The sequence below is a fragment of the Mus pahari genome, chromosome 13, assembly GCF_900095145.1.
Source record: "Mus pahari chromosome 13, PAHARI_EIJ_v1.1, whole genome shotgun sequence".
Lineage (NCBI taxonomy): Eukaryota > Metazoa > Chordata > Mammalia > Rodentia > Muridae > Mus > Mus pahari.
The window spans coordinates 84,895,317-84,910,014 of NC_034602.1; the positions used below are offsets into that span (position 1 = coordinate 84,895,317).

The 14,698-nt window shown below is 46.6% G+C and overlaps 1 protein-coding gene across 3 annotated transcripts in view; it reads left to right on the top strand.

Annotated features, from left to right (window-relative positions):
• Positions 1 to 4,516: 4,516 nt before the first annotated feature.
• The window catches only part of Fras1 (Fraser extracellular matrix complex subunit 1), a 405,350-nt gene continuing 395,168 nt past the window's right edge, over positions 4,517 to 14,698 (top strand). For all 3 annotated transcript variants that reach the window (XM_021210427.2, XM_029545004.1, XM_029545005.1), the window contains exon 1: positions 4,517 to 5,197. In XM_021210427.2, the coding sequence (XP_021066086.1) occupies positions 5,125 to 5,197 (73 nt within the window). In that variant the 5' untranslated portion in view covers positions 4,517 to 5,124. The remainder of the gene's footprint in view (positions 5,198 to 14,698) is intronic.

The following is a 14,698-nucleotide window of genomic DNA, read 5'->3' on the forward strand; positions in this document are numbered from 1 at the left end:
TCAGGAGCCTAAAGGCATGCGCAACTCTAATGTGTGGGTATGGTGATGCACGCCTATAACCTCACTACCAGGGAGGCAGGAGCAGGAGGAATGTGAACCCAAGATCTTCCAGGCATACACTGTGAAACAAACAAACAAACAAACAAACAAACCAAACCAAACCAAACAAAGAGGAAAAGACCACTCACCCCACCCTGAGGAATGCTTCTAGTCTTGCCAGTTCACAGCATTACAAAGATGTCCAAGTTCGAAGTCCACTCCTTGCTGTACAACTAAAGCACTCAGGCACAATAGCACAAGGGAAACATTTCCATTCCAAAAAGGAATAGGAGCCTGTTAAGGAAGAACCAGATCCAAGCGGGGTGGGTGTCAAGCTGGGCAACCGCACAGTCCTATAACTGGTGGTGAGCCCTGGAGCCCAGGTTGGGTTCCCATGGCTCCATACCTGTAGTTACATTCTGTATTTCCTCTCCTGCTGTGTTCTTTCTCATCTTGCTATATCTGTCCTCTTCTCAGGTCTTGCAATAGAAATAGTTACAAATGGGGCCATACAGCTCAGCCAAGTAACTAATTAGTGAAGGAAAACCGGAGTTCCCTATACAGTTGTCCGTAGACTTTGTCTTATTTCTGTGCCTATCAGGCATTCCTAACCAGCAAGTATTAGGCTGTGGCTATTCAGGGTGTTCCAGAGAGGGAGGCACCCCAGAATCTAGAAAACAACAGATGACGTCTGAAAAGCCTGGCAGGGAGCATGGGAAGGGCAGGTCTGCTGAGGTTTTACTTAAAAGCTGAAAGCCAATGTAACCTACACAAGAAGAAACTGAACTGTGTTGCGATGTTCCGCATGCTGCTTTTTTATTGGCTGTGGCCATTTGGCCTTTCCAGCGACCTCCACTGCCTAGCTTCCTGCTGTGGAAGGCACAGAAGGAGTATTAAAAATATTTAACAACTGCTAAGGCAGGGAATTCAACCAATGAGAAAAAAACAAAAAACAAAACAAAACAAAACCCTTGTCGCATACAATTGCTATGATCTAAACAAGGTGCAAGAATTGGCTAGCTACCTGGAGCGAGGGAAATAAAACAGAGAAATGCATTTTAAAACCTTGGAGGGTTTGCTCATTTTATTCCAGTAAAGCTGTTCTAGGCATAAAGCCTTGGTTTTAACCTTGTGTGCATTCCAAACGATACCGATAAGGAAACTTTATTTCCCACAAAACAATGAAACTTTATTTCCCTCTTCCTTTTTATAAAACAGTATCTGAGTTCATAGAGAATGATTAATATACTGACTGTATGAGCAATGCAAAAAAATTCTACATAGAAATGAACAGAAGCAACTATCGGCAGTCCACTCGGAAGAAAGAAATACAGAAAGCTAAGGAAGGACGCATCACTTTCCCAAGAGCAGAGGGATCCAGAGTTGTAAAACACTCATCGTAGAAGGATATCTTGCGTTTTCCTTGATCACTTCCCGCTTGATTTTCTCACTGAACCTGGAACTTACAGTTTGGCCTGGGTGGGAAGATTCCAGGGGAATCCCTCTCTCTGCTTCTCCAGCGGTAGAATCAGAGCCTCCTCCCCAGCCCAGGCTTGTTATGTGGGTGCTGGGAACCCAAACGCAGGACTTCATGTTTACACAGCAAGTGAGCAGCAGCTGACAAAACAGAAGAAATGCACTAAAACCTCAAGAACTCGCAATGCTGGGCAAAACCAGAGGAGAGAGCTCCAGGGAGACTGGAAGAGGCACAGAGTAGAAGGGAAACAGAGGAAAGAGAGAGAGAGGCATAGGAGGGTCAGTGAAGTACAGAGAGGGAAGCAGAGGAGAGATAGGAGAAACACTGGACTCTGGGCCAAAGGTCAGCAAAGCCCCAGGGGCAGCAGGGACGGGCCAGCTGGAGTGTTGCTGTCCATAGGAAAGCTGAGGCAGTAGGAGCAATGAGAACAGCACGGTGAGGAGTTACTAAATGCCCACGTGCGACCTATGTGTCCCGGTCACTGTCTTCCTGGTAGGGGGTCATAAGGGGTGGGGCACGCAGCTCATTCTTGGACTACAAGAGGAAGGGCAATAATGTTCCCTGTCACCCCTGTAAAGTAGTGTGTTTCATATGGGCCATGTTGGCCTGGCTACAGGAAGGGCTTGTGGATGTCCAGGTTACAAGGTGTAGGGTCCACTATTGTTCGGGGGACAGGCTAGACAGACAAATTGCTGTGTTAAGATACCCACTCTCATAGTAGGTAATGCTGCTTGCTTTAATGTTCTGTTGTCATTAGCCATCAGTCACTGCACTTGTCCATGAAAATAACAAAGGTACATGTCTCACATAGTTACTGGCAGATTACATTACATTATATACCGTGTTAGGTACAAAGTGTTCAGTCTATAATATCTGGCTGGTGAGCAGCAGTGAGGCCAGGTGGATGTGAAAAGATGAGGATGGGGCTGATCTGAGAAGATACTGTGGGATACGGTAACAAAAGTTACAGGATGTGGTCATATAGAATTCCCTGTGAGCCAGGATTCTAGTGCTCTTGGAGTGAGAACCCTTGGACTATTTGCTCCTGGGGTAGAGGGAAGACCATGGGAGCTGGTGGAGGGCTTCTAGTGAAGGGGGGGGGGTGTTTTATGAACAGTTTGTTAAGAGCCACAAATGCAGTATATGACGGTACCTCGTAGTAACGCTCGTGCCTCTCCCTTCATCTTTTTCTTTTTAAAGATTGTTTTCCTTTAGCAAGTACAAAAGATGGTTTGAGACCCCTTTGGGTGCCACAGTTGTGTGCTTTGTTAAAAAACGAAGTCAAATAGTTTATTCTAGCGAAAGCAGCTGTCTTAAGTTACTCCTAGTCAGTGGTGGCTACAGAAAAACTGAGGGGTTAGGGATTGTTAGTGTGTATCAACCTGAATTTGTACAGCGCTTTCCATTGGCTGGGGAAAAATTGTTTCTAGAGGAAGAGAGGGGAAGTCGGAGGAGGGAGGATTCAGGTCCCATCAAAGCTGTGGCTAAACTCTGGTGGTGATGGTTACTGGCATGATTCAGTACATTCTTTCAACAAATGTTTACAGAGTCCCCATATGTGCTTCAAATGCAGAGATAAAACCGCTGCTGTCCCCCCAAAGGCTCCAGGAGGCATCGAGGAAGAGCTGGGCTATTCCTAAGCCCTCTAAATACTCATCAGCCACACCCAGGGTCATCAATGTTGCAGTGGCTAAGTGGTGACAGTTACAGGGACCCTTCAGTTTTCATTTCGTTCACTTATTCTAAAAAGCGAGGAGTTCAGGTACTATTGGCGTGCTTTAGAGCACGGGCCTTCTCTATGATCTTCAGCAATATTGGAGTCTACTAAGATCCCTGACCACCACCCTGAACAGCTCGGTGTTCACTGCCACTTCAAACTCCTTTCAGGACAGTCTAGCCGTCACAGCTCTGCCAAGACAGAGAATCTTTTCTGTCTGGCCATCGAAACCCAGTCTGTATCTCTCCCGTGCAACCATCCCCAGTTACAAATGATCAAACCTGGACCAGCTATTTTTATTTAGTCCTCTAAAAATAGCTCTCACTCAGTCCTGGCTGGAAACCAGACCCCACCCTATCCCCCAACTACCTCCAAGTTTGCACACCAGGATGCTTTTGCCCTGACATTGGCTTCCCAGTCATTGACATTTGGGGGCGCAGCTGGACCCACCCAGACTGTGTGGTGCTTTCAGTCTTTTAGGAAGCTCTAAAGGTGCCCTCACCGTGGGAATCTCAACCTAGAACACACGTGCCCCAAGACTGCTAGGCTGCAGGGACCCCCCCCCCCCCCAGGGTTCTGCTCCAGGCTCTGTGTTCAGCAGCAGTGGGCAAGACGAAGAGGGGGAGAAGTAGCAGTTAGGACTTGGGTGTGAGCACCCTGTCCCCAACTAGCTTCTCCTGTGGTACCCTCAACAGTGTCTGAATGGAGACCTAACCTCCTGTTTCCACCCGCCCTCGGTGTGACCACTTTGGATCCCGCCTCAGACAAAGCCAATGCAACTCCTGCAGGATGAATAAGGGGATCAGGTTGCTCTCTCGCCTTCCCCAACCCCCTCACCGCGACTCCCCTTCCCCACGTGACTCTCTGGAATCTTTGCCAAAGCTCATAGTCTCTGAGTCCATTTTCACACCCAGCAAAGGAGAGAGGAAGGAGGCGAGAGAGGCGGAGGAAGGCAGAGCGTGCGTGCTTTAAATGCGGGGATCCACTCGGGGACTTATCCTGTGCGTTTCCTGGCCCCTCATCTGGGGAGCATTGAGTTCGGAGGCGTCTTTTCCAGCCTCTCTCTTTCCTTCGTGCATCTACAATTATGGCTCCACCTCCACTTGGGTAATCGCACCTCCGCCCTGCAGCGCAGCTCGGGGGTGCACGGTGCGGGGAGGTGGGCGTCGGTGTGAAGCAAGCCGCGCCCCTCAGCCCTCCTCCTCTCCGCGAGGGGCGGGCGCGAGAAAGTGGCAGCAGCGCCCCCCGCGCCGCCTTCCGCGCGGAGCTCTGGAAGCGCCTGCAGCAGCCGGGCGGCGTGGTGCGGTGCGGCTGCAGCGCCCCCGAGTCCCGGAGCTCCTGCAGGGCCGCACAAAGTTTGCAGCCAGCGGCCCTGCACCGCCGAGCTCCCCGAGAGCTGCTGTAGCCCGGCCCCGGCGTGTTCGCGGCGACCCCCCTCGGCCGATGCTACACGGACAGACGGGGGCGTGCCGAGAGAACTTTGAAAAGCTGCCGAGGAGGAACCTGCTCCTGCAGCTCGCCAGTTGGGGACCTCGGTTGGAACTGGTGTAGCCTGAAGCAATGCTGCGGGATCCCAGCAGCCGCTGACCTGCAACTTTCCTGCTAGTCTTGGCGGCGGTCTGAGCTTTGCCTCCTCCTCGCAGGCTCGGCTCACGTTGGTGGCCGCTCTGCTGGAGAACCCAGTGAGCCTCGAGGCTGACTGAGTGTTGCTGTCGGCCGCATCCTTCTCCGGTCCACCCCGCCAACCTCGGCTCCCGGCCGAGCAGCCCGCGCTTCCCCAGTGTCTGTGTGTCCCGGCTCCCGGCGCCGGCGCCGCAGCCTGGGGTTTGGCGGAGAGCAGGTTCTTGGATGCTGAAGGCTGGGATCTTCCTGTGAGAGTGCCGCGGCGGCGATGGGTGTCCTCAAAGCGTGGCTCGGGGTGGCCCTAGCGCTGGCGGAATTTGCAGTATTGCCTCATTGCGAAGGTAAAAAAGAGCGGAACCCCGTGTGTGTTCGACCGTGCAGTTTAAGAGACTCAGCCGGGTTTAGTGCTGTGGGCTGTTGGGTGGAAGTTTTGATTTGAGGCGAGAGGTGGACACGGAGTGGATTTTCCTTTTGGCTGAAATCCCCACTCCTGGTTTCTCTCCCGGTCAAATCTTAGCCGGGCCACGGCCTTCTCTTTGCTTTTTGCGGGTGGGTGGCCTCTTGAGGTGACATTTCTGAACCCGGATGAATCTTCCTTCCACTTCTACCCTACTCCTCAAGGAAAAGCAACAACTCGGAACCTAGGTGAGAAGCGAGCAGTTGCTCTCACTTCTGTGAAACAAAATCTTCACCCAAGCTCCACTGTTCTATTTTGCTTTCCTCGCCCCAGTAAGTCTCCCCCACCCCCTTAAAGAGCACTTAAGATTTTATAAGTAGTAGCTTAGAGTAGTCTGGATGTTGAGATTTCAGTTGTAATGAAATAAATTTTACTTCGTAACAAGAGCACGGGGCTGCCTGCTTCCCAACGAACAAAAAGTGGTCAAAGAGCGTGTATGCCCTTCTCTTCTCCCTAGGTTTTCACTGGGGGTGGGGGTGGGGGGTCCAGCTCTTCAAGAGCTCGGGGAGAGAAAGGAGACTTGAGTGTGGTCGCCAGCTCAGATAATACATCAGTAAATCAAGAGGGTGTGTGTGTGTGTGTGTGTGTGTGTGACATGTTGAGTCTGGTGCTGCTTCCCCCAGCTCCCCGCCCCCAGGCGCGCTGTGAGCTCCCACCTGCTCAGAGCCACGGGGACAGTGGCTGGGTTAGCATTTGCAGAGGGGGAAGGGAGTGGCGGGCTGGGAGAAGGACGACTTCATCCACGGCTGGGCTCTGGGATCTCTGTTTCCACTCCCGGCCCCATTCATTATTCATCCAGCTGCAGAAAGAGTTCACCTGCCCAGTCGCAAATCATACAGGCAGTGGCGTGCATGTGTCGGCTTCCCTGCATCTCCCTGCATCGTAGGCGCTGAGAGGGGGCAGCTGGAGATTCAGGAGGGTAGAACCTCAGGTGGGCTTCCAGTCTTCAGAGCGGTGGCACCTCTCTTCCTTACCATTTTTTTTTTCTCTTAGCAAGCAGCCTGGCCTTGGAAACCCACTCGCGGACTTTCCCCACAGGTTTAGGCACCACCTTCTCGCACTGTCGTGGGAATTATGTCAGAAAGAGACTATTTCCAGGAAAAGCACGCCTGGAGAGCTCTGCAGTGTTTTTCAAACTATGGACAACCTGTTTTAAAAGAATTGTGTGTGTGTGTGCATGGTTTTTGCATACTAAAAAAAAAGAAAAAAACCTTGTAAGGTTTAATTATAGTAATTAACCAGATGGGACAGTCAACCTGGGCTTCTCAAACTTCAACTTAGAGCTCAGAAAAATTACAGTTACACTTGGTGGCAGTTTCTTATTTAAAAATTATATCCCAACAACACAGAGCCTATGCTATCACTCCTGGATTGCTCACCAGGGGGCAGTTGGAGCGATGCTGTTTCTCAGAAGCAAATCTCTTGAAATGACAAAAGCCATTATTATTAAGAGGCTATGGGGTATGCTCTTTGGAGGGCTGGTAGATATAGCTGGCAAAGTGTGTGTGTGTGTGTGTGTGTGTGTGTGTGTGTGTGTGTGTGTGTGTGTGTCCTTACAGGTTGGAGAATTTGGCATCTATTTTCTTTACTCACCATCAGAGCATTCTGCATCCACTCACAAATTAGGTCCTAGATGGCAAAAGGTCCGAGAACTCCCAGCCACCCCAAGATGCTTGGCTCTGAATGAATGAACACAGCTACTGATGACATTTTATTTCCCTGTGCTATGCTGAGCAGTTTACACACCGTATCTCCTTTAATTTGTTTACTTGCATGGCTGATGGTCACACACATATAAATCAGCTGTCCTCTGATGTTGCTTTTCTTTTGGGCCAATCGAGGCTCTTTGTAAAGAGATTGAGACGGAAAACATGTAGACTTTAGAGATTCCCTTAAGTGTTGTTATTCACCCAGGGAATGCTTTTTAAACCAGGTATCTACATATGCTTTGCTGGACCGGCCATATCATCACATTTCAGCCTGCCAGCTCATGGGAGAACTTATTGTTTTCTTCTTTGTGAACAACAGGGAGTGCAGTACTCCAGTTAATTCTTCCTTCAGCTACTTTAGTGAGTCTGAGAGCAGCTCCAGCAACTCTTCTATCTCCACCCTGGCTCTTGGCACTGGGAGTTCTTGAGAGCACCAATCAGAAGAGGGAATGCCAAATAACATTCTTTTCAATTAACTTAAATAGATCAGCTTCTGTGATGAACTAGCTGACCTTGAATGAACCATCTAACTAGACGTGGTAGCTTTAAATATGCTTTCTAATTATGAGAGAGAGAGAGAGAGAGAGAGAGAGAGAGAGAGAGAGAGAGAGAGAGAGAGAGAGATATCAGGGGTGAGGGCTATAGATCAGCGATCAGTAGTAGAGCTTTTGCCCAACGCCCTGAGTTCAACACCCAGCAAGGCAAGGGAAAAAAAGGTTGTACTGAGACTTTCGGGTTCTAAATTTTTATCTTAAGTATCAAGAGAAAGATGAATTTTTATAACTGAGTTGTTGGCAGTGTTATTGTATATTGCCTCAAGATTGCTAAGCTGATAAACTGTGATTTGAGGGCTTAATAAAATCAAAAAGTCACAGGGAAGCTTCAAGCATGGCTGCTTTCCGAATCAGGGAAACTGGAACAGCATTTTCTGGAGACTCATCTTGAGTGGTGCTCACATGTGGAAATTATGTGGGTTTAAACCAGATAGAGACCTGGTATGGGACTTGGGAAATCCTGTTGGAGACCTGAGCCCTAGTTTGGGTCTACTACTACTGCTCCCTAACCCATGACTTCAGCTAAGCCTTCAAATCACCCTAGTTTCTCCTATACCCATTATTAACAGATTACAGTGGAGAGGCTCATTTGATTGAGAATTTGTTTTATTTTCAGATACATCAGTAGTTTTGGTTCTGTGTTTAGCCAGAGAGTTCCTTTGGTGAGGCATTTGGTGCTTGAAACTGCATTGGAGAAGGACCGAATTGGCTGGACAAACAGCCCTCCCCCCCATCTTTCATTCTGTAAATCTTTATTGAGAGCTCCTAGGTCATGTTAGGCTTGGTGGGACTTGGGACTTCTGACATCTTCCGGAACAAGAAAAACATCCCTTGCGTGTCAAACTGGTCTTCAAAGGTATTTACATATCCCCAAATTTATGCTATCGGTGAAAGAGCAGTAGGGCTGTGAGGACTTGGGGCCCTTCTTGGGTCTCTCAGGATTGAGATTTTACAGGCTCCAGTTGATTGATACTGACCACAACTTTACACGCTTTGGTTTTCATCACACCCGGCAAGTAGAAACAGATACATGATGTATTATCATAGGTTCTTGTTTCTAATATTCTGCTTTCCCACTCACCTCTGGGATTAGATTTTGTGTATCGGCTTCCCCATAGACATCCTGGAGTAGGGAGGGACACAGCCATCCATAATCACTGTTATGAACTTGGGTGGCAACCTCATTCAATATTACTCAGGCACGAGTAACCATAAAACACTCCACTCCATGGGCTCAGAAGAGGAGAGGGACTGCTCCCCTCCACCCCCGCCAAGCCGGAGCCTCATGCCAAATCTTATGGTGGCTCAGAAACAGTTGGCCAGTTTTTGTTTTACTATTCTATTAATTGATCTGCATCCTAGCTGACAGTCATCAGGACGTGAGCCATCCTGTCACTCTAGAAATGATTCTAACTATTCCACAGTGTGCCCAGCCATATGCTGAATTGTAATAACATAAAGCTTGAACATCTAAATGCCAACTTGTGGTTGCTTGATCCTAATGAGTTATCTTTTTGGAATACTCTGTGTACTGGCTACTTTTATGTCAACTTGAAACAAGCTAGAGTTATCTGAAAGGAGGTAACCTCAACGGAGGGAAAAAAAAATACCTCTGTAAGATGCAGCTGTAAGGCAGTTTCTTAATTAGTGATTGATGGGGGAGGGCCCAGCCCATTGTGAGTGGTGCCATCCCTGGGCTGGTGGTCCTGGGTTTTATAAGAGAGCAAGCCAGGCAAGCTAGTGAGCAGCACCCCTTTGTGACCTCTGTATCAGCTTCTGCCTCCAGATGTTTCTGCCTCGCGATGTTTCATCAGAGCAATAGTAACCCTAACTAGGACCACTCTGCTCTTTACATATCTTATCTAATGACTCTGTGTGCCATGATTTCTCCTGACCTGTGTGTCTCTTGTGTGGCAGACTTTTCATGGGAAGTCGTAACACACATACATCTATAGCTATTCATTTCAAATAGGAGTCCATGACAGATCAAAGTAGGATACCACCAAAGTTCAACTTGGTGAACCAGTGAGGTTTATTGGAGTTACTTACAGGAGCAGAAGTGACTCAGAGACAGCTACCTCACCAAAGCCCACCCAGCATGAGTGGTATCTAACAAGCCTGGGGGCCTGGCACACACTGCACAGCCTGCAGGCAGCTCAACAGGTTGCAGAGTGTCCTTTCCAGATGGTTCAGGTAGCTGAGTCTCTTCTAGGCAGCTTAGCTGGTCTTTGCTTCTCGTGGGCAGTTTGCCTGGCTTCTGCTTCTCCCAGGCTCCTTATCTGGTCTCTGCTTCTTGTTTGCAACTGGACTCCTCTGAGAGTGACTTTTATCAGTCTTTAATTGTTATATATGCTGGGGGCGGGGAGGGGGGAAGGGACTTAGTGAATCTAGTTAGCTTCAGGGACTTCCTGAAGCTATCTTGTTTACTTCCTCTTCATAAACATCCAAAGTTCCTGAGAAGATGCAAAGTTTTCATCGAGGAGGAAGCTTCTCTACAAAAATCTGACATTTTGTGGCTGTTGGATTTTAATTGACCCAGTTACCAACTACTGCCTCTGTGGCAAATAGTTTTGGATGGAAGTATGTTATACATTATATCTCAAAATTTCCCTAAAAATATTAAGCTTTCTATGGGTGCCTCAGAAAGGAGTACATTATACTCTCCAAGAGACTTCAGAAAAGAAGCCCTTTAGGACTTTTATTTTATCCAGGTAACATTCTGTATATGTGAGTCAGAGGAAATAAACCAAGCAGCTAGGGAGAACATCCCAGTCTCAGGATATAGGCTTATCACAGTGCTCTCTGTGTGTAACAGCAATATGCCCCACATAGAAGTTAAGATCCTGGTGTCTCAGACATAGTTCATGCCCTGAAACTAGAGATTGCCTTAGCTTGAGAACTCCAGCTCCAACTGTCCCCCTGCCCCCTAGTTTTCCTATAATGGAAGCCCATTTCTCCTTCTAGATCTCTACCATTTCTAACAGTTCATCTAACACTGTAGTTTTTCTTAAGCTCATCTAAGTCCATCAAGTCCAAACCATAGGCCCACAGGGTGGTTCTAGAACCCTTTAAGAACAAGCAGTGAGTGGAGGGAGTGACTGTGTTTTGCCTATGAAGTGACTGGACAGAATAAAGACCTCTCTGCTGTTCTTGTGCCAGGAAATGCTCCCAGCCACTCCTGCCAGAAAACATCACAGCTCCGTCTGTTGGTGGGTGTGCAGCCTGCCGTCATGCGGGAGAAATACGCTTGCTCTGGAAGCCTCGTCTGGCTTTGGGTGATGATAAATGTTTGATTGGACTGGGCATCATACTGGAATGCTTTATTCTCTCCAGAGAGTAGAACTGAGGGTTTGGAAAGTGTGTTAATGGAGGCTCACATAGGCAGCTGCCTTCCGGGTAGCGTGGTTTGTTTTAGGGAAGCCCTCAGAGGGCAAAGCTTATTTCTTTTGGAATTGGACATCGTGGAGTAACCCAAATTGAGTTGTTTCTTTTTCTAATGATAGAATTTATCAGCTACATATTGTTTGACTTGGGTCTGTCCCAGATGCTTGGCTTAAACAAGTACAAATGTAAGGCCATTCTCGAGGCTGCTGGATATTTTCGTGTTGCTGTGAGTTTATAGGTTCTGACCAGACTTCCAAAAATGGTCTTTGCTATGGCTGTTTGCTTATTTTGTAAGGTGCTGGATGTCCTAACAAGCATTGAAAAGAAGCTCATTTTGCAAGACATTATGGAGACAAAACTAAGACTATAGTGACATACCCTGTACTGATGTGACAGATGGTGTATGTGCTGGCTCTAGGTGATACTACCCAGGCCTGTGTTGGTGTCTGAGTTTGTGTCATTACACTGTGATGTTCACATGACAATGACACTACTTAATGGTGAACATTTCTTGGAAAGCTGCCTTATGTGACTGTATGAGAGGATGGTCTCATTCCAAAGGGTAACTATTGCCTTTAAGCCTCCAAGCTAAAGTTTCTTAGATTACTTTAAAGGTTGCACACACCTGAAAATACATGATAAATGCACACAATTTTATCTGTCAGTTCAGAGAAAACCCAAATATGCCACAAATATCCAATTGTTTAGCTATTAAGAGATTAATAGTCTGAAAAGATGCTTCAGTTTTGTTAAATTGCACCTAAGTGGTGATTGTCTTCATTATAATTTTAAAAACATCATTATAATTTTATGCTTATAAATAAGCATCAGAAGTAAGTAAATGTAGGTTTAAATAACTTAGGAAGTGAGTTGTAGGCATGAAAGTAAAAGCTGATTGAGTGGGAAGAGAATGGGGACCAGTGGGAGGCAGAGGGGTGAGAGATGCCAATAGGGAATGCATATGATCAGGATATGTAATATGCACACATAACAATGCCGTCATGGAGATCATTATTCTAAATGGTGAATACGTTGTGGATAACATTTTAAAGCTGTATTGCTTATTCGGGAAATAATTCAGTTGGTAAACTGCTTGTTGTGCTAACATGAAGACTTAAATTCAGTACCCAGGACCCCATGTTTGCAATCCAAGTGCTAGGAAAGTGGAGACAGCCACCCAGTCATGCCTGCTTCCAAGTTCCAGTCAGGGAGAGATACTATTTTAAAACACAAGATAGAGAGCCGGGCGTGGTGGTGCACACCTTTAATCCCAGCACTCGGGAGGCAGAGGCAGGTGGATTTCTGAGTTCGAGGCCAGCATGGTCTGCAAAGTGAGTTCCAGGACAGCCAGAGCTATACAGAGAAACCCTGTCTCGAAAAAAAAACCAATAAATAAATAAATAAATAAATAAATAAATTAAAAAACAAAACAAACAAACAAACAAACAAAAACCCCACAAGATAGAAAGTACTCATGTAATGGCACCTACACCTGAGGTTGATCTCTGGCCTTCATATGCACACATATACATCTCTCACACACACATACACACACACCAGCATCACACACAGACACACACACATATGCATAACACCCACAGACACACACTTATGTATCATACACACATGCACAATGGCATTTCACAGACTCACATATGCATTACCCCCCCCACATACATGTGTATCATACATAGACACACAGAGACACACACATACATGTATCACACAGACACACACACACTGATTTAAAAACTGAATTGTTGAGGTATATATTTCTTCTAGATACAAATGATTATTTATACATACATATATCTCCTTTCTTATAACATATAGATTGAAAATATTGTCTTAACGTTTCTTAAAAATAGGCCAGTTAAGATGAATTTCTCTTCAAGTTTTTTCCCAAGTTTTTCTCATTTGAATGTCAAGGACATAAAAATCATTTCAGCGAATTTGCCCATCGAGATCTTTCATTCAAACCCAGGGTAAACATTCTTCCCATTTTCTTTAAAGATTGTTAGATCTGTGATTGACAGGGAAGGTAGGCCAGCCATCGCTGCCAAGTTAGCCTTTTTGGGTTCTGTTGGGAAATGGCACTGTAATAAACCTGTCCATCCCTCTTTGGAAACCAACTGCACCCTGTCATGATATGCCTCGTTGTGTCTGCACTCTGACCACCTATTTTGTGTTTCATTTGCCAAGAGACTGGCTGGTAGCACCCTGCACCCCTCCCTGCTTTGAGGCCAAAGAACACCTGTTGTGCTGTTCAAGAACCGCTGGGGAACTTGTGCACATGTCTTAAAATGAGGATTGCAATTTTATATTTTTCCAAAACATAAATCTTAGAGATTCATTTCCTGATAGGCTAGCTGTTCAGAGTGTGAGCTACCCCCACCCCCCCAACCCCCGCCCCTGCCCCGGTCAAATTCTGCCCTCTTCTGCCTTTAGAACAGACCATCCTTTGCTTTATTCGTTTGGTGTCTAATGACTGGAAAATATAAAGATGTATCAGGTCATAAGCAGCACATCAAGGGAGAAACACGGAGTGGGAAGAATTTGGAGGCCAGGGGCTCAACAGAAGGCTGCTCTTCAAATAGCTTACATCTATGCCAGTGGGTCATCTATGCCAGTGGGTCGCAACCCTCTCAGGGGCCATTTATCAGATACCCTTTGTATCGTATATTTACATGACAGCTAATAAGTGTAGCAAAATTACAATTATGGACTAGCAAGGAAATACTTTCATGACTGTGATCACCACAGCCGGGAACTGTGTTCAAGGGTCACAGCGTTAGGAAGGTTGAGGACCACTGATCTACGTATCCCACACAGTGGCTTATGCTCCCAACTGACGGACGTCCTATAGGAAGGGCATGAAATGGGTGTTTTTGTGTTTAAATAGCAAGTTGGGGAGTGCTTACTATGTGGAAAGGTGGGAAGGAAGTTCAAAGCAGAGGCCATCCCTTTCCTGAGCTTGTGTACCGATGCTATGAGGCAGAGGCGCCGTGTTCCATCCTCAGCAAGAATGTCACTCACAGGGGTGGTTGTGGAGCTCTCCAGAAGCTGAGGCAAGAGGGTTGCAAGCTGTGGGTCAGTTTGAGCTATATAGGGAGGTCTTGTCTCAAGGCAAATGTAAACGGACCGGACAAACAAGCAAACAGCAAGTAAAAATAGAATACCACGGGGAGGTATCAAGAATGGGCCAGCAAAAATCATTCAGGCAGGAAGGGCGATGCATTTAAGGAGAAGGAATGTAATCCTGTCCAAGGGTGAGCTCAAGTTCAAGAATCTTGAATAAACCAAATTCATCTCCATAGGAACTGAGGATGAGAGAAACTTTGAGCCATAAAAATTATTATGGAAGAAATTGGCCCCTTGAGTTGATCTGGAGAGTTTAGGTAGTAACGTATGGAAGAGAAGCTTGGATAAGTAAATTGGGATTGGATTATGGAAGCCTTTGTGACAGGTCACAATAATAATAGCATTGTATTTAGACGGTCACCATAAATACATTTCTAATTAAAATATAATTATATCACTTTCCTCCATTCCCCTTTCTTCCTCCAACTGTTCCCTCCACTCATTCTGAATTCTCCTCTTTTTTAATTACTGTTCATACACACACACACACACACACACACACACACACACACACACACTGAAGTCTGCTTAGTGTTGCTTGCATGAACTTGATTCTGGGCTGACCCCTTGGTACTGGATAATCAATTAGAGATCTTC